Raw genomic sequence first — 18543 nt, 5'->3', positions numbered from 1 at the left:
ATCAAAGGTAATGGCAAGTGTGATAAAAGTTAAAAGCCCACATTTATCATAAAATAGATATGAGTGTCTAATGCTCAATACACAATGCAAAAGTTGTTAAGCTTTCAAATTTAACTCAAAACATAAGTATATTAATATTTAATCTCATTTTTTCTAACTTATTTGCAATAGCTAACTTCACTGAGGATTTTGCGTGCCTCTATTAATTTTCCACTTTCAATCTTGACATAAAAGTGGATGCTGTAAAGGATATTTTGACCAATTGTCAGAAAGCTTGCCAGATGAATAAAGCAGCGGGCAGTTGTACATCTAGTAGGAAACATGAAGAAAAAGTGCAGGGAAAACCTATTAGGAATCTTGAGCTATAACCAGAAATAAAGGTCCCTTCATTAGGAGTGAAAACCAGTCAGAACATGAATGTGCCCTGCCTGGCAACTTGAGAATAAATGCAGTGTGTAGCAAAGCACTTTACCAAGCCTCAACACATGCAAGAAGTATAAATCTATTATCAGGGGAATTTACATGCCTTCAATCAGAACAAGAAAAGCACATGAGAAGGATTCTGGGCACCAAATAGCAATAATAGCTATGGTGTTACAGCTCCAGGCTGAAACGCTACATGTAAATGCTTCTCTGTGAAAAAGGATCATTCCCTAAAAGCAAAATGCTAATAAAAGAAATAAATTTTCACATATCTTCTGAAAACCTACCAGGAAGGCTTTTACAGCAGCTTGCTTCTTTCAACTGCCCTGTCTTTGGGACAAAATTTGGTTCATGGGATTTGTGGCTCCAGGACATGCAACACAATATCCAGGAAGAAGGGCCTGGAGACCACCACACCATGATTTCCAGTGAAGTCAATTAGCTTCCAACCGTGCCACTTCGATACCACTGAAACATAATTGGTTAAGCATATTAACTGAGAAAAGACTGTTTCTATTCTTCTACAAACACTTTGCTCGTATACAAAAAAAGTGAAATTAATTTGAATAAGCCTCACAGCTTATTTTTCAAGGCATTCAATTCTAATTTAACCGTCTCTTTCCTTCAACAGGGAAAAATTTTACTCTTTAAAAAAAGATTCTGATGGGTTATTTTACCTGCCCTATATCCAGTGTAATTTTACAAAATCTACTTAAAATCCACCTGTTTCGTAGAATTTTTCAGTTGGCATCAATATAGTTCCCTCTGTGGTGTTTTAAATATTCAAACATTGTTCATCTGAATGATTTTTCTCAACAGGAAAAGTCATTTTTCCAGTGAACCCTTCCATGGGGAAGTTAAAGTGTTGTTAAGGCTGTTGTTAATGCTGACAGGCATCACCCCAACACTACAGCTGAATCAGCCCTTGCTCTTGCCAACACTTTTACTGTTCAGTGATGTAACAGATTTTTTTTGGTAGAAGCTGAAGGAAGATGCCTGGGACTAGTCAATGCTATCTTCAAAGAGCATTTGAGATCCAGCAATGAGGCACACCACACTGGTAAAGAGAGCTCATAAATGCATTTGGATTTTCACCCACAGAGCCAGCAGGCTCCATGGCATTCATGTAACAAATTTGCAAGACCAACTTTATAACCCAGAGACAATCCTGAAAGGAAACTTAAACGGTGCTGTCTCTTGCAGCCTAAAGGAGCAGCGTGCCCACACTCTCCAGCAGCAATTGCAAGAAATGCAAATCATCCCACTCATCAGCAAGGGCAGCTTTCATTGTCAGACAGCTTTAAGAAACCTACCCCTCCCTGCTGCAAGTGGTTCCAGAGACACACGGCCACTGTCCTTCCCTCTTCCCACCCACAAAAGACGGGGGTGGGTAAAACCTGGCATAGGTCCATCTCGCGAGCCCTGAAAGGCCGGGCAGCTCCAGAGGCTCCAGCACCTACGCCAGCCGAGGCGATGGCAGCCCAGGGCATGGTTCTTCCTCGGAGCTCGGGGCTGTAGCTCTGCTCAGTGACACCTCAGCACGGCACCTCGCCATCTCCCAGCCACTTTCAGACCACGCAGGCTCACTGAAAGGCGCCTCTCCCTTCCCTCTTTCTCAGCCTTGGCCTGCTCCCAGCAGCAGCCTGGAGTAGACAAAAGCCTTCAGACCCCACCCTGGGGCAAAGGTTTTTCCTTCCAAGGCTGCCTCACCTGCAGCCATGGCTTTAAAACCTTTAAAACTTTTTTTCTGGTAATGTTTTCCAGCAGGAGGGAGATTTCCTGTCTTTTCCAGACTTTGGCTGCCTTCTTTCTTCCATGAGGCTGAGGCCCTCCCCAGGCTGCAGTCATGTCCTCCTTCCCCCATCTAACATGGAGGGCCTGTAGCTGCTGCAGGAAGGGAGGAGCAGTCAGGAAAAATGAAAGGGCAGGCAACGGAGTCGAGCAGAAAGCAGGTCAGCACGCGTAGCCACAGCGGGGCTGGAGGACGGAGCGGGCGTGAGGTGGCACTGCCTGGCCTGGCCCTCGTCTGCTGCCTGCCCAGGGCGGCCATTGTGGGGAGCTGCTCCATCACAAGGTGCGCACAGTCCTCCTTGAAGGGCTGCTGACAGCACTGCGAAAGCTGTTGCACAGCGAGCCAGCCGCCCGCCTTCCCCTCAGGTCATCTCCTATGCTTCGGTCCAGAAGCTTTTTCTTTTTGTCTTTTGCCAGCTCTCTCTGCCAGAGCTGCCCTGCCTGGCCACCCTCTGCCTCACCCACTCAAGATGGCGGCTCCCGGCTCCTAAAATGGCTTCCCGGTGCCGCCTGAGGTGACCGTGGGCCTCACGCCACCTGGCCTCACGTGCTGCCCTTCTCCACAGCGGTGCAGGCTGGGCAGCCACCCGCGCTGCAGCAGCTGGTCCCTGTGGGCTTGGCTCACCCCAGGGCAGCCCTGTGGGCCCCAAAGCCTCACTCCACGTTTCTTCTTTACGCCAGTTGAAGGGCTACCCGGAGGGTTCCCCTCCGCACGCAGCACGGCAGGATCCTTTTTGTCTCATATGCCATTTACTGAGCACCTCTTCCCTTTCCGTGCGGAGCCGAGTTAGACTCCCATTTCTCTCCATCCTGCCACTGCATTACAATCCAGGGCTTCTAGCGTGTTGGCTCTTTTTGTAGGCAATACTGTTAATTTTTAACATAAAAAATAGATATAATAGATACAATAGATGTTGATAGATGCAAAAGAATTTCACGTCTGAAACCCAGAAAACAAGGGGGTCCACTAATTTTTCCCCAGTTATTCTCTAGGATGGAACAGATCTTTGCACTACATGCATTAAACAGAATAACTCATCTGTGGTGATGGTTTGTTTTTTTTTTTTAGTAATACCCAAATAAAAGCTTTTTCAAGCCTATTAGCAGAATCCAGCATGCAACCAAAATGCTCCTGAGGTGACTGAGAGTTCCTGAACGATGGAACAAACAGCAGCCAGGACTCGATCTAATGCCAGGCAGGCAGAAGGCCCTAGGAGCATGGGCTGAGATTCAGAAAAATCAAGAAACAAGCAATTTCAGCTTCTTATGCAGAAATGATGATACTCAGAGGGCTATTAGAATTCTCCAAAATTAAATATATTTTTACAATAAAATGAATGCAGTACACACAGCTATTATGAACAACCTCCCACAGCTAAACTACAACTAATGATGCAAAACATGTTAGTGTCTTGTGAAACACATAAGCCTGTTCTTTCATGACAAAATTACGGAAAAATACCATGGGTTTGGAAAAAAATGGAAGAATCCAGCAGTATTTGGGGGAAACTGTATCAGTCTCAATAGGAGTCTTGCAACTACAACATCTTGTATGGTTTCTGCTGTGCTTCTAAGGGGAGAACAAGCATGGGGAGAGATGAAGAAGGAAGCTGGAATTACCCATGCTGATACCTGTTACCAGTCCATTATTTGTTCTTTTTTCTTAAGTTTTCTGACAACCACCCCCTACATTTTCCCCATTTTCAATATGATGTTTTCTTATTCCTTGTAGTGACAATAAAGCCTCAAGCTGTTTTCTGCAATTATGGCATTATTCCCCTGTACCTTCTACATGTGGAAGTGAGGCGGCTGCAATTCATATTGTCATTATCTTCTTATTATCTTAATGTATACAAAGCAATGCTGTTATGGAACTAACTGCAGCTACTCTATATGTAATTTAAGAAACTGCATAGAACAGAGTAAGGCAAAAGACTGCATAATGTAGGAAAGGGAAAAAAAGAGGAGGATGTGAGAGAGACAGAAAGAAGGTGGAAGACAAGAGAAGGAGGAACACCTGTCAAATATATGTTACAAAAAAAGAGAGTGAAAAGAGAAGAATAAATGTAGAGATTTGTGGAAAGTGTAAGAAGCAACAGCAGACAGTATGGGCCTAGAAGAGATCCAAAGGAAAAAATTATATGATTTGGAGGACATTGTATGAGGACAGAAAGTGGATGGAGGGATGCGTGGGGGAGCTGAAAGGTAAGAAGGTAAGAAAGCACATGGAATAGAAGAGTGCTGAACCAGCAGGTAGCTACATTAGGGGACAAGAGAGAGTAAAGAGGAGCTCTCCCTCTCTTACGAGTCTTTTGGGGCATAAAGTCAGTTAAGCTCTCTGCCAGGTTCACAGAAATTGGCTAGCAGCTGCTCCCTCCAAAAGCAAATAGTAAAAGAGATCTTGTACATTATGTGAGCCAACTTCATGTGCATTTGGGAAATATCACAAGGTACTTCAATCCTAATTTGGATTCACTACAGCACACACAAAGTGCGCTTGGTCCTCTGAAAGCTCACACCAGCCTTTGAGGCAAAGAATGACACCAAATGCAGCCAAACTGGGAACAAAAATTGAAAGCAGAAAGGCAGAACAAGCAAAAGACTTGAAGTGGATACTACAGACAAGATACAGGCAGGGAAAAGAGAGTAGAGTGGTCTGCAGGGAATAGGATGGCCAGTACCTTCTTATATGTCCATTCCTCCTCAGTCCTGCACCTTCTGAACTCTGCTTGGTGGAGACTCCATCCCCTTCCAGCCCAGACAAGGCAGGCAAGTTGGAAAACCTTGAGTTGTTAGGCCCTCTCTGCTCCGTGCCCTTCTGCAAATAGCACCAGCTCCTGAAGGCAGAAAGATGAAGCCTGCATGATTTTTGTAGTAACTTCAATTAGCTACTGTCCTTCAGCAGGCACCCAAAAACACAGCCAGGGAAGTGGCTCTGAAAAAGAATGCCCCAAGGCAAAGATTGTCCTTTAGATTATTTTATTCCTTGATTTGTTTCTTAACCCTAGGAAAGGGCTGAAGATAGCTGAAATAGTGACATTTCACCCTCTTCTCTCCTTCCTAAAACGGGAGCAGAGCTTCCTTTAGAGCCACAACACATACAGCTTGCATGGCAAGCATGTTCAAAGCTGAACTTCACATTTGGAAATGTTTGCATTTAATCTGACACATGTAGTTTTCCCTAGGGAGTATGAGCAGGCACTTGCCACAGATGACTACAGCGTAAGAGTATGCAGTTATGTTTTTATCTCATATTAGGTGACACCATAAGGATTACATTCCAGCATACCTTGGAATATTTTGTAATCTGCTCAGATCCTTAAGGCTCAAATATTCAAGGCAGATTAAAAAGAATCTGAAAAGAAAAAATCATTAATTCTTAAAGGACCCCAATAGCTTATCTAGAGGCTGGGCTCAAAACTGTAATTTTAGCAACTGTTATTAGCCCTTCTAGGACAGTGAGAGTGACCTTATTCTCTCTACCAGCTCATGAAACTAAATGACATCCGGTGGAAGAGTAGCCAAGAGAGAGCCTGGCACTCCAGGACAAAAGCGAGTAGCAGAAAAATTAGGATGGGGAGAAAATGGGAAGGTTGCAAGGATGGTAGAGACTGCAGAGATAACAGAACACTTGGGAGAGGTGAGACGGAATCGTCGGGAGAAAGGAGGTTCTGGAGGAAACCAAGCTGTTGCAGGGGTGGGGATAGAAACATTAGCTGACACTTGACAGATTCAAACCTCACCTATTTTGAGTTCAGTAGACACTTAACAAACGGTGCCTGGAACATGGTTCTCTCACCCTGGAAAAGAAGCAATCTAAGGCATGGGATTCATCTTGCTTTATTTGATGGAGAATGTATTAATGAGTTTGCATAGGCTCCATTTTCTTCATAATAACTAGATGCAGCCAGCAGCAGCAGCTCCTCAATGGTGTCTGCCAGCTATACTTTAGGATTAAGTGATGCTAACATTGGTGCTAAAGGCAAGGAACTGCTGCTGTTATTGACTCTTCCTGATGTCCACCTGGATACAAATGAGGCACCCTCTTACCTACATGCAGTTACTGAGGGAGAGACGTTTGCAGTTCCAGCATGGAGGGACTTCACACCAGTCTCCCACCTATCTGGATATGCTGCCATCCAGCCCACAGTGGAGAAAAGAATTTCACTGACCCATAAAGGTAATCCTGTGGGGAACATGCTGGCAACCCAGGTTACATCTTGTATGCAGATTAGTGATTTCACACACCTTTATCTGTTAAACGGGGTTCTTTAGAATACAAGATCTGAAGAGGTGCTTAAAACAAATATAGATGATAATGACTTTAATCCTCCAGAAAGCACTGTCAGCTTAATCAGCGTATAAAAATAATCCTTCAAATGTGGGCATACAATATCCACTTTGTATCTCATACAAGAAAAACATACTCCCAATGCTGTCAAAAAATTCCTTGTTAACTGTCAGTAACTGAACCGGTGAAAAGTTGAATAGCCACCTTTGCCAGGTACTTAATGACCATGCTCATAAGGGGCTTCAAGAAGTCTTTAATAGTGCCAAATCTCTTATTGCTGGTGAGATGCTAATTTACACTGACTGGTGTCAAGTCAGCTAACTCTGATAAAGAATCAATTAAATAACTGAAAAGAATAAATGAAACTGAATAAATTATTGAAAGATTTGGGGCAAACACCACCAGAGAGACCATCTGTCATGAAAAAGGCATGTTCTCATGTTGCTGTCAACCACTGGGAGCATAAAAAGAACAATTTATCATCACTTTCTGTCTCCTCACTGCAGTCATTTGTCTTGCAGTGCACAGCTCCTTCCCTGTATTATGAAAGGCTCTCCACACCTGACCTGACAAAGACATTCCTTTATTTTCATCCCAAGGGCTGAAATACCACCCATTTTAGTGGGTAAAACCCTGAACTGTCTTGCCAGGTGGTAATGATAGAGTTGCACAGCAAGCTTGCATAATGATGAACCTGATCAGTCTAAGGAAATGTAGTTACCTCAGAGAATATTTTCTGCTTCACTTAAAAGCTTCTCCTAAGAGCTTTTTTTTTTTTTTTTTTTTAAACCTCTCCTCCCACTAATATCCTGAAACAGTCTGAAAGGCCTATAAACCTATCTCCCCAAATGCAACTGTGGCTTATGAGAAAGAATGCACCAATCTTTAATCCAGAGACTTCTAATTTATAGCCTTTGCTTTAAATTCTTTCTGTATTAATCCTGTTTCCAGTTAGCAATAAATAAGGCCCAGTTCTAATTGTTTTCTTTATGTCTTTATTTGTTATGCATTAGCAGAATTTTACCAAGATTCTCCAAGTAGAATACAAGAATGAAAGATTAACTCTTTGTAGGTACAATCCTCAGAATGCAACTATTTGAAAAGTGTCTGTCAGGGTAGTGACCGACATTAACACTGAGATAAGAAAAGCAAAAATCTTAAGACATGCAAAGAGCAATTCACATGCATAAACAATCTTGCAGAGCAAGTACTCCCTGAATCTGTGGGGCACCATTGCCTACCGAGGAATGGCACAGAGCTGGTGCGGAGCTGGCTTCATTGTGGTCCCAAAAACAAATTTTGTGTTGACTTCTTTCACTCCTTCTGGCAGGATGAACCTGAATGCTTGTAACAAGGTGGAAAAGACAATAAAGAGCTCCATCCTTGCCAGCAGCTCCCCCATGCATACACGGTGCCCTGTAAAAATACAGAAAAAGGCAATCAGCTAAGGCTTTCTATCATACCTCACTTTCTAACTTGCTTGTAGTCTTCAGAAGAAACACCATTTATTCTCAAACAGCTAAGGGTTTTTTGTTTGCTTGCTTGCTTTCTGCACACTTTGTCATTTTCCCCTATAATTAACTGAATTTGTCATTTAATGATTCAGAACTGAAAAGATGCTTGTATTTCCACTCTGAAAGTTTTCAACTGTATTTACAGGAGGCAGAAAGAACACTGTAGAAATGACTGCCAAGGTTGCATAGTTTATATTTATGGGCTTATTAGCACTATGAATTTTGCTGCTACTATTTTCATAACTGGATCTCTCTTCTAAAAGAAACTTTTCTGTTTATCATTCCTTCTCTTCCTAACTTTTCACATACAATTGAACTTTTCTCTTCCTGGAGGTCTTTAAAACAGTGGAATGTGTTTATATACCTACTTATAGATGCTTCCCCAGTTCATGTTGAGAAATGAATGAATTTTAAGTTACTATCACATGGAATAAATAAATCCCTGTTTAGTGCACTTACCTATTGAGAATGGTAAGAATGCTTCTCTATTTACAAAGTTTCCATCTTCATCCAGAAAGTGGCCTGGATTGAACTGATGAGGTGTCTCCCATTTTTTGGGATCAGACAGAACAGAGTCAATATTGGATAAAATTGCAGTGTCCTGGAAAAAGGAGCAGCTACTTCAATTCTGTCTTACAGTTCATATTCATCACACAAGCAAACAATTGAAAAACCTAATTAAAGTCTCATCTTTCAAAATGAGATCAAGCTTTGAAACATTTCATAAGAAGTTTAAACTTTTGAGAATGTTATGATTTCTTCTTTTCCTTTGTTATTTGCCACCAATAAATTCAATAAAATAAATGTCTATAGCTTTATTTTTACCTTGTTAAAATGTGATGTTTTTATTTTTTCTTTTGCCACTGTATTTTTAATACTTATGCAGCTTTTGACTTACAGAATATCATGGGTAAGAATTTAATTTTTCTGCTTTGTTATATTGTAATTTCTGCAGCCCTAGACCTGCTTTGAGAAGATCCAGAAAAAAAGGAATAAAAATGAAACTAAATGAGGAGCAATTATAGGAGAATATTTAGAAATAAATTCCAATGTATCTTTCAGTTACAAAACTCAAAAATACTTTAGTTGCAAGATACTGTATTTGAAACTTTGTGACGTGAAAATAATTTCAGATTTCCAAGTTTTGCAGTAAAACTATTTTTTCCATTTTTGGACTGTCTCTGTTCACAAGCTGATAAGCCCATTTGACAAGGGACAGACCTGAGCTTGCTGCAAATTGATTTGCTTATTTCCAGTCACCATTTCCAGGTTCTCTACTAGCAGAAGTCATGATCTAGGAAGCTACTATTAGTAAAGACAAGGTGCACATTTCCTTGTAATAGGCCAGCTTTAGAGACGGTCATATCTTAGGGGCAGTGTGAGGACACAAGAGTTCATCTTCCCGTTCAGAAAAGCCTTCAAAAGGCTTTCTAGATGAAACTTCATAAGTTCTTCATAACTTCATACCAGAGACCTATTGATGTCAGTGCTTTGGCGGTTTGTAGGTATTGATGCTTTTCAACTAAAGGAGCAATTAAAACAAAAGAAACTAAAAAAGAATAGTGTTTTGGGAATCACTAGCTAAGGTGGCTTCAGTAGTTAAAAAAATACATTAAAACAGTTTTTAAAAGATTTAAAAATCAGATATTCAAATAAAAAGCATATTTGTACCTTTGGAATATGAAATCCCAGCAGCTCTGTGTCCTTCACACTCTTTCTGGGAAGGGCAATTAAGATAATATTACTGTATCGCTGGATCTCATGAATTACAGCATTTGTATAGGGCACCTTCTTTCTGTCCTCATAGCAAATTAAATGGGAGCGACCCAGAACAGTGTCCAGCTCCTTCTGGACTTTCTCTAAGGAGAAATATTCATCTTTAAATATACAACAAGCAATCTTTATAAGCTCTATATTCATCATTTTTCCTATTACTTTTCACAGTAAAAAGAACACCCAACAAAATGAAATTTTTATTTTATAAAAATAAGAATCCCTTCAAATTCTCATACAGGCGACCTAGATAAAATTTGACACTGAATTTGTTTATAGGTTGCATATCCAAGTAGTATTTTAAAAGTAATAGTAGGAGACAAAGTCCTTTTATAAGGACATTTAGGCTCCTGTTGCATATACTGCTCTGGGGTAATTTATAAAAAAGGCTTTTATTATTATTTATTGTTACATGCTGGGAGCAAAGCATAAAATAAAATATTAATCATGTATTAGGAGATCATTTTAGTAACTGGTCAGCAATTGTTCTCCACCCAGAACCACATAGATTTTGCTTGTCCTCTATAGATGGTGTAATTACTATCCTGTAATTATTTGCCTGGGGAAACGTTTCCACAAATGAGTTTTTCTCAAGGACGCTATTTTTGTACTTAAAATCTGAGCTGAAATAGTAATAGTTTGATTAATACTACAACCTTTATCACTGCAATTAGATTGACCCTATGCATCAGGAAACTTGTGATTGTCTTAATATATCCTGAGAGGTAGACAGATCATGTTGTGAAAATCAATTAGATATATGCAATCCAGGCTCAAATTTTAGGTTTTTGAAGAGTGTTTTAGTAATAATAATGGAAGATCCTTTCTCCTTACTACTCCTACCACTCTCCTCTTGCCAGTCTCCTTGTGCACCCAGTCCCCAGCTTATCTGAGACTCTCAAATGCGAGGCCTTTGGAGTGATTTATACACCTTTTAATCTTTTTTTATCCTGCACACTCTGGTTCTTCCTTTCCACTTATTTTTACCCTGCCAAGCTATATCTTTTTTCTGTGAATATCATTATTAAAAGCACACAGCTTCAGCTTCTCATCCCAATCTTTTTTTAAATCTCTGTAACTATATATATATATATATATATATGAGGTTTTAAGTTTCATGGAATAAACACACATTAACAACCTCCCACTGCATTGACATGATTTCTACTGCAAAGAACTTGGAGCACATCAAAGAGTAGCAGTCATGGGTCAAAGAGGGTGGTCTATACCTTGAGTAGCCACCTGAGGACTCCATTTTGTGCTCGGTAGAAGTCTAATCAATATTGTCAGTGGTGGGGGAAGGGTAAGACTTACCTTATCCTAAAGTAGAGTCCTCCATTTGATCAGATGAATCACACCCTACATTACAACTAGATCTCCCAAAAGGGACACCTAAAATGACTAGCCTCCATGTTAGGAAAGATACAGCAAGAAATGGACACATGATGCAGTTCACCTGATTCATCAGCTACTAATTAGCGCCTCTACTATTCTTTGAACAAGCTCTACTAATATTTGAGCCTTTATAATTTCTAAAAAGTTGCAGAACTGTTTGGGTGTGCTCACCTTGAATATCTGGATAAACTACCATATAAAGCAATGCCCAACGCAAAGTGGTGGCTGTAGTTTCTACACCTGCCAGAAAGAGGTCCAAAATAGTCTGAGACAAGTTTTCTTCATCATATGTAGCATCAGCATCTCCTTTAGTCTGCAGATATGAATCAAAAAGATGAGGTTAAGGCACACAAAAAAGTGCATCACAAGAATATATACTGATACTATTCAAAATAAAAAAAAAAAGAGAACTAGAAAATAAAGCTTTTTGAATAATACAAAAAAATTTTTTAATCGTAAATTTATCCCATCTTTACGCACATTTTGTTCTTCAGCAGTGACAACTAGTGAGCTTATCTACTTTCTACTCTCGCTGCAAGTCCCATCACAATAGTCATTTCTCCCTCTATCTTATCATATGCAGATCTTTATTATCTTGGTTATAGGTAATCTACTGTAAATCCTCTTACATTATTATTTCCTCTTCCTCCTGCTGCCATAGAACAGCTTCAGCTTTTTTTAAAATTCATCCATCTATAAACTTTTCTAGGAAGAAATTGTGTATTTCTTAATTGGTATTAGATACTATGATAATCATAGTAGCACTTAAAATCCCAAGCTGTGCAATGGAGTCAAAGAGGAGTTGAAAGCAGAGATACTCACTTTGGCTATCTGATCCAAATAGAAATCAATAAAATCTTGATTTTCATCTGTTTTTCCTTTTTCTTTGTGTCTTTCAATCTCTTTTGCTATTAAAGCGTTCATAAAATTTAGGCCAGACAGGGTCATCTTGCATGATGCTAGGAAATGGCTTGCAAACCAGGGAAACAGTTCATATACCTATAGAAGAGAGATTTAAGAGATGTGGTGCACTATTGAGATTAGCAAACTAAATTTGAATCCTAACATAGGCCTGTGGGTAATGGAAGAAGTGAAAGAAAGACTCTGATTACTATATCTTCATCATTACATTGAAGGCCTATCCAGTGATCCATTAAAACCTTTCTTAATCCCATTTTTCCTGAAGTAGAATTTCCCTTAGTTTTATGTTACATATTTTCCAATATGATATATGAAGGATAAATGAGGTTCCTCTGTACCCCAGTTCCTGACTAGGCTGAACCTCAGTAGTGAAGACAACGTATAGAGAAATGCCCCTATTCTCAGTTTATCCAACAGTATCATTGCTCGCTCATCACTAAAAAATAGATTCAGGCTCAGTTTCTTGGACTGATCTGCTCAAATGAAAATAGAAATATCCAAACCCAGATTTCTTAGTATTTTATTATAGGATATTGAATGCATGGGGACTTCACTCAAATATGTCTTCTCTTTGACAAGAAGCATAATCAAACATATGACATCTGTGTGATATGCAAAACAACTTTATGATCTAAAAATATATCGTCACATAGATTCCCTATTATTTATTCATTTTTGTTAACCTACTCAAATTCTTTCACTTATACCATTATAAAAATGCATCTCTGCAGTACAAAGACAAAATACTTTTTACACTGACTAATTCCATTCCTTTGCTTTGTTTCCTTTTGTTTGTTCCCTTTATAGATTGCACAGTGTCCTTCCAGATGGCAGAACTAACCCTTCAGCCTTCAGCTTAAATTATGCATTAGGTTATAACTGCTGGGCTCACCTATTTAAATGGCAGCTAGATTACAAATGTACATCTTCCCACAAAGGTATTTAGATTCCTGATTTGTTTTTTCTTTGTCCCATTGCCTAATTTTGCTTACAGCTATCTGTCCACTTACCAGGAAAATAAATTAGAACAGGCAATTATTAAATGATTTTACATCATTATGAAAGCACTATAGAGAGCAGGATAGAATTAAACATTGGACTATAATGCTTTGGTTGGCTGTGGACACTCCATTAATATAGCTGTGAAGAACAAGCTATACAAATATCTACTGAGAGTAGTTCAGAAATAAATGATCCTGAATTTACCCTGATTAGATGATAGCTTAACAATCATTCCACCTACATCTTCTGGGAGAAAAATTATAAGGATTTTGATTTTTTACCAAAAGTATCAAATTAGTCCTCAGATTCTCTAGGACCAGAATGCTCTATTACAGCAATTTTCAGTTAGTAAGAGATGGAAAAAAAGTGGAAAATCATGCACGCTGGCTGCGTTCCAGCAAGTTCTGAAGAAGCTGACTACCTCTCTAGTGAGTATATTGACTTCTTGGCTATACACAGTATTGTGGTTTCCATTCATAAATTGTTAATGATAAAATTGCCCTTTTCTGAGGCAGTCTGTTCCATGATGTTTGCAGCAGCAGCCACAACGTCACACGGAGGCAAGACAGGAAATTCTTCTGTTCATTGGACCAACTCTGAAGTTGGGAACTGCTGTCTTGCACAGAGGCAAGCATCATCCAGCAACTAATGGAGAGCAACTTCCAGTGAGCATTACTGAATTCTCATAAGGATTCGCAGAGGTGGTACAGTGGTACAAAAGTGGTATAAAAACTATAGCAAGGTCCCACTATTAAGCAATTTCACATGTTACCTTTGTGCAAAACAGTTGCTCTATTTAAGCTTCTACAAGGTTAAAAAACAGTGGTGAAGGAAGCAGTTAAGGGCCATGTTACTCTTTTGATAGTTATTGACTGTCACATGATTTCATATAGTAAAGTCACTTTATCAGAGAAAATTTAAAATAAGCCTATTTCAGAGCTTTTCAGTTATTTTTTGCCTGTATTTTGCCATTGAGTTTCAGTTATAGTTTCAAACACTGGAGTTGTACAGATAGTGCTTTTGCAAGAAAATCCTTCATACATCTACTAAATACATAGCAACCCTATGGGTTTCCATCCCTTTCCACCAGAGATTTGATTTCTCCGATATGTGTGATTTCTATGCTATGATGAGGCATAAGAAATTGAAATAAGTTCTGAACTAGGCTTCTGGAAGTACTATTCTGAAACATACTCCAGCAATTCCAGGTGCATTCATATTTATTTTTGTTATAAAACCATCTAGAAAGTTGCCTTTTTCATTGTCTGTCCATATAAAAGAAAGACACAAATAATAATTTTCCTCACAAAAAAAAAGATGCTGTTCCCAAATGCTATTATATCATCAGTGGCTTTGATCAAGCGCTGAAAATGTTCATCTTCTATGGAGAAGCGATGTCCGAAAATCACAGCACAAATCACATTTGCGACAGCATGAACAACAGGCATAGTGGGGTCCAGAGGTTCTCCTGTAAACACAGTGAATAGCACTTACTGTTCCTGCTTTTCCCCCTGAACAGAAAGACAACATTTTATCAAACACTTCTGATGTTAATTAGATTGCTGCATGGAAAATTGCAATTTACCAGCAAAAAACTCAAGTAAAATGTAACTTCAGATACCTAAAAAAAAACATCATTCAGAAAAGAGGAGACTGCCTATAGGAACAGCAAAATTAGTGACAAAAATACTCAGATTTCACAAAACCTTGGCATCAGTAGATCTTGTGTTTGACAATACTCCAGATAGAGAAATGGTGAGCTGAGACAGTGCATGAATGAGTAACTGAATTTAAAAGGGATCTCTTACACCTGAATAACAGAATAATTGAGAGTACCTATAAGTTCACCCCACTCTTCAGCAGTGCAAACTTGCTCTAACTAAAGACGTAGCCACAAGCCGCACGAGGTCAGCTTTTTTCACTGCTCTTGACAGAGCAGAGCCATGGGATTGTGCAGCCTTCGCCAAAACTTTCTATCTTTTGCGCCTTGTTTTTCTTTTCTGTAGAGGAATATGGGGTGTTAGTGTTTGCTGTTACCCTGATTCTGTGACCATAAGTAATGTAGAACTGGCTAAGAAGTGATAATACTAACAGACAGGGACCATGGAGTCTAAATCCATACTGTCGGGTTTTACATGTAGCACTTCTGCAAGGAAATGTCTCACACAGCTCATAAGATACAGGCTCTTGAGACTCAGCTCCACATGTACTCTTTTAACGCATTTTAAGTAATCAAATAAGTAATTTCAAAAGCTAAAGGTGACCCATTCCTGAGCAAAATCAGTCAGCACTGCTACACCCATTGCACAGACTGACTTGCACAAGAAGTACAAGCATTACTAAAAAGCACATACCATTTGTTTTCTGTAAGTATTCCACCAGCTGATGGGCCTCCTCTTGTAGTCGGTACTCCTGGTCTTTTTTCCCTACTCCCATTTTCCTCATTGTTACGGTTCCAAAGCGCCTCTGTTGCTTCCAGAGATGACCATTAGAGAACATAACACCTAGGATTATAATGAATCAACAATATTTATTAAATGCAAAATAACATATACAGTAAGGGCTATATCTTCATATAATCTCCCATTTGCAAAATAAATCTTATCAGTTTTCCTCACTTTCTGTGACACAAAATAATATGAATTGGAGTCATCTTCAGAAATCAGATAAGTGGGTGTAAGTTCAGGAGTTGAAAAGTTCACATTGGTGTTAGATACTCACTAGAAATTATGCTTGTTTTCCAAATGTATTTGTTAAAATATATCAGCCATATTCTGTTTTTCTATCATGTCACAATTTGCACTTAGTTTGACATTTAAAAATGACTCAAACCTAAGAAAGATTTAGATATTCCTGTTTTGGAAGGCGAGGTAGAGTAAAGAAAGTTCTGTGTTCAAGAAACTACAGGCAGGTGCTGAGGTGCAGTCCCTTCTGTATATCACCAATGTATCTATAGCACCAACATATCTATATCCACTAATACATCACATCAGTATTTGACCTAGTAGAGAAGCTTCTTTGAAGCATTAGTCATTCCAGTTTTTCTGGGGTTTTTTTGTATGCAGTTCTGTAGCATTCCTCTTTCCCCTCCTCTCTTCTAGTCATCTAGCTCCTGTATAGGAACTCTTACAATAGCTATGTTCTGCCATTACTGTTCAGATAGTACTCATCTAAAAGTGATGATTCACGAAAACTCACCAAATATTTACCTTCATTCCACTGCAAGTTACACATTTTGAGGTTCTAAATCAGTTTCCAAAAACAGGGATGGAGCACATGAGAAAAGAATCTGTGAAAATAATAATTACCATTTCCACCAGTCAACAAGTCAAAGATCACGCTTGTTGGCCTTCCAGCAACCTCTTCAGCATGGGCAGTCAGACCCTCCTTCACTGCCTGGAACCCTTGCAGGACAATGACAGGAATGTTTGAAAGCCATAATGTGAAAACATCGCCATGAGTTTTGGCCATCTGTAGAACAAAGCAGCATCAGAAAAACATGGGTGAGAACCTGCATATTTAAATCAAACATAGTAAACCTATTCTTTTCCCTTGGTAGGTGCCCCAGTGGTACCTGACCTTGAAAAGAGAGTATCAAATCCATTTCTTAAATATAGTACATCTTGAAGCCAGATTTTTATTTAAAAAGAGCAGGATTATTAAAGAGCAGGATGTTCCTAAAACACCATACATCCAATACTGCTAACATCTGTAATGTTATTTATTGCATGTCTTACAAGTCATACTCATTACAGATGAAATCTTACATGTTTGTAAGACAACACGCATGACTTTTACATGAACCATCTACAGGTTCCCCTTTGTGTGGTAAGTGTAGAAAAAAACATCTGAATAGGTGGGTAAAGCAGGAGTCTCCTCTCCTTTCTACCTCAGCTGTGACAGCCTTGTCTCCATTATGCAGTGCACACAGCCATCCCTAAGCAGGTAGAACAGCCCTTTCCCTGGCTGGAGAATCAGGAGCTGGAATAGTAAAAGCAGGAGAATACAAGGCTGAGGGAACTGCAAGAGTGTAGGTCAAAGTAGCAAGTCTGTGGGGCAGTGGGCTGTTGGGAAAGGGGAAGAGTGGGGAGCTGCCACGACATCCTAAGAGCTGCAGGACTAGAGGAATACAAAATTTTGCTGCCTGTGAACAATTAAGAGGGAGCAGATACATGTGTTAAGCAAGGATTTATGTCATGGGCTTGCAGATTTGGTATCTATCTAAGGTTGAATTTCACTTTTGGAGGGACTAATTCATGGCTTTTGAAATCTTGGAATGAGCAATACTGTTCTTGAGGTTTGGGAGATCAAAAATAAAAGAAATCACAACATGCACTGTGTATAATTTTGTGTTGTGAGTTATATTACCTCACCTTGCAATACACAAGTCAGGAGAAGAGAGCTGGCAGGACAGGGAAGAACCAGAAGAAAAAGCAGGCTGAGAACGAGGAGGGAAAGTGAGGTGCTATTACTCACAGATTTAAATGTTAAATGCCTAATATACATTTTAGGAATATAAAACATTAGGATAAAATTTCTAGAAGTGCTCTGCATTACAACTGGACATAGAAAAGAGTTCATTTCAGTGTAGGCACATAATGAATTAGTTCAGCTGCTTAAAAGCTCAGCCAAGCTCAGCAGACTGAGGTCTCTTTTGAAAATCCAATCAAATCGTAAGTCATCAAAAATTTATTAAAACCTCTTTTAAAAATCTGTTCAGTAAGCATAAAAAAATCATCCTTTCTATACTGAAAGCACACATACATTCACCACTATTTCTTGGGAAATCTAGAAGCTGCCAGTGTGACAACAGTCAAAAGGCAAACATCTGAAATTCTCCACAATATGAAAATCTCTGTTTTAAAATGTATCTTTTTCCTATTCATAAGACAGAAGTATTAGCATCAATATTATTTTATTCACATGCACCTAAGGTTTCAATGGCATGTTTCATAGTAAGTTGGCAAATTTCAGACCAAGAAACAGACTATTTAATGATCCTCATCAATTGTCATATTTACACAGTTTAGAATAAATCCTTCCTTAGCATTCAAAAGAAGACTATGTTATCAAATTTATATTCATTCTTCAATCAGCTTATGAGTCCATTAATCATCTGCCTGAAAATACATACTTTTTTAAGGAACTCATGATGAATTTGGAAGTTCATCTGCAGCAGATTTCCAAAGAAGGGATACGGAGTTGGTCCAGGAGGAAATTGTCTTCGTATCCATTGCAGTTTCAGAAACTGCACAAACAGCAGAGACGCAGCAAAAAGTACGAGTGCCACACTCACTGTTAACGTTTCACTTCTGATTTAGAAGACTACCTTGTGTCTGAAAAGCTTCTGTATACATAGAGGATAAATCCAGTTTATTTTGCTTTGCTGGTACCTCCCTAAAAAGAAAAAAAGATGTTCAAGCTTCTGTGTTT

General features: G+C 39.2%; 1 protein-coding gene across 1 annotated transcript in view; it reads right to left on the bottom strand.

Annotated features, from left to right (window-relative positions):
- Positions 1 to 18340, bottom strand: part of LOC112968566 — a 33588-nt gene extending 15248 nt beyond the window's left edge. Inside the window, exons 1-11 of the mRNA XM_026070996.1 lie at positions 18245 to 18340; positions 16419 to 16581; positions 15465 to 15614; positions 14418 to 14578; positions 12010 to 12186; positions 11359 to 11500; positions 9691 to 9878; positions 8479 to 8620; positions 7747 to 7921; positions 6269 to 6414; positions 4896 to 5002 (exon numbers count right to left, since the gene is read on the bottom strand). Coding sequence (XP_025926781.1) covers positions 4896 to 5002; positions 6269 to 6414; positions 7747 to 7921; positions 8479 to 8620; positions 9691 to 9878; positions 11359 to 11500; positions 12010 to 12186; positions 14418 to 14578; positions 15465 to 15614; positions 16419 to 16581; positions 18245 to 18280 — 1587 coding nt within the window. The 5' untranslated portion in view covers positions 18281 to 18340. The remainder of the gene's footprint in view (positions 1 to 4895; positions 5003 to 6268; positions 6415 to 7746; positions 7922 to 8478; positions 8621 to 9690; positions 9879 to 11358; positions 11501 to 12009; positions 12187 to 14417; positions 14579 to 15464; positions 15615 to 16418; positions 16582 to 18244) is intronic.
- Positions 18341 to 18543: the final 203 nt, after the last annotated feature.

Source organism: Apteryx rowi, unplaced genomic scaffold (genome assembly GCF_003343035.1).
Source record: "Apteryx rowi isolate R43461 unplaced genomic scaffold, aptRow1 scaffold_32, whole genome shotgun sequence".
Classification (NCBI taxonomy): Eukaryota; Metazoa; Chordata; class Aves; order Apterygiformes; family Apterygidae; genus Apteryx; species Apteryx rowi.
This window is presented reverse-complemented; position numbering and strand designations above follow the sequence as displayed.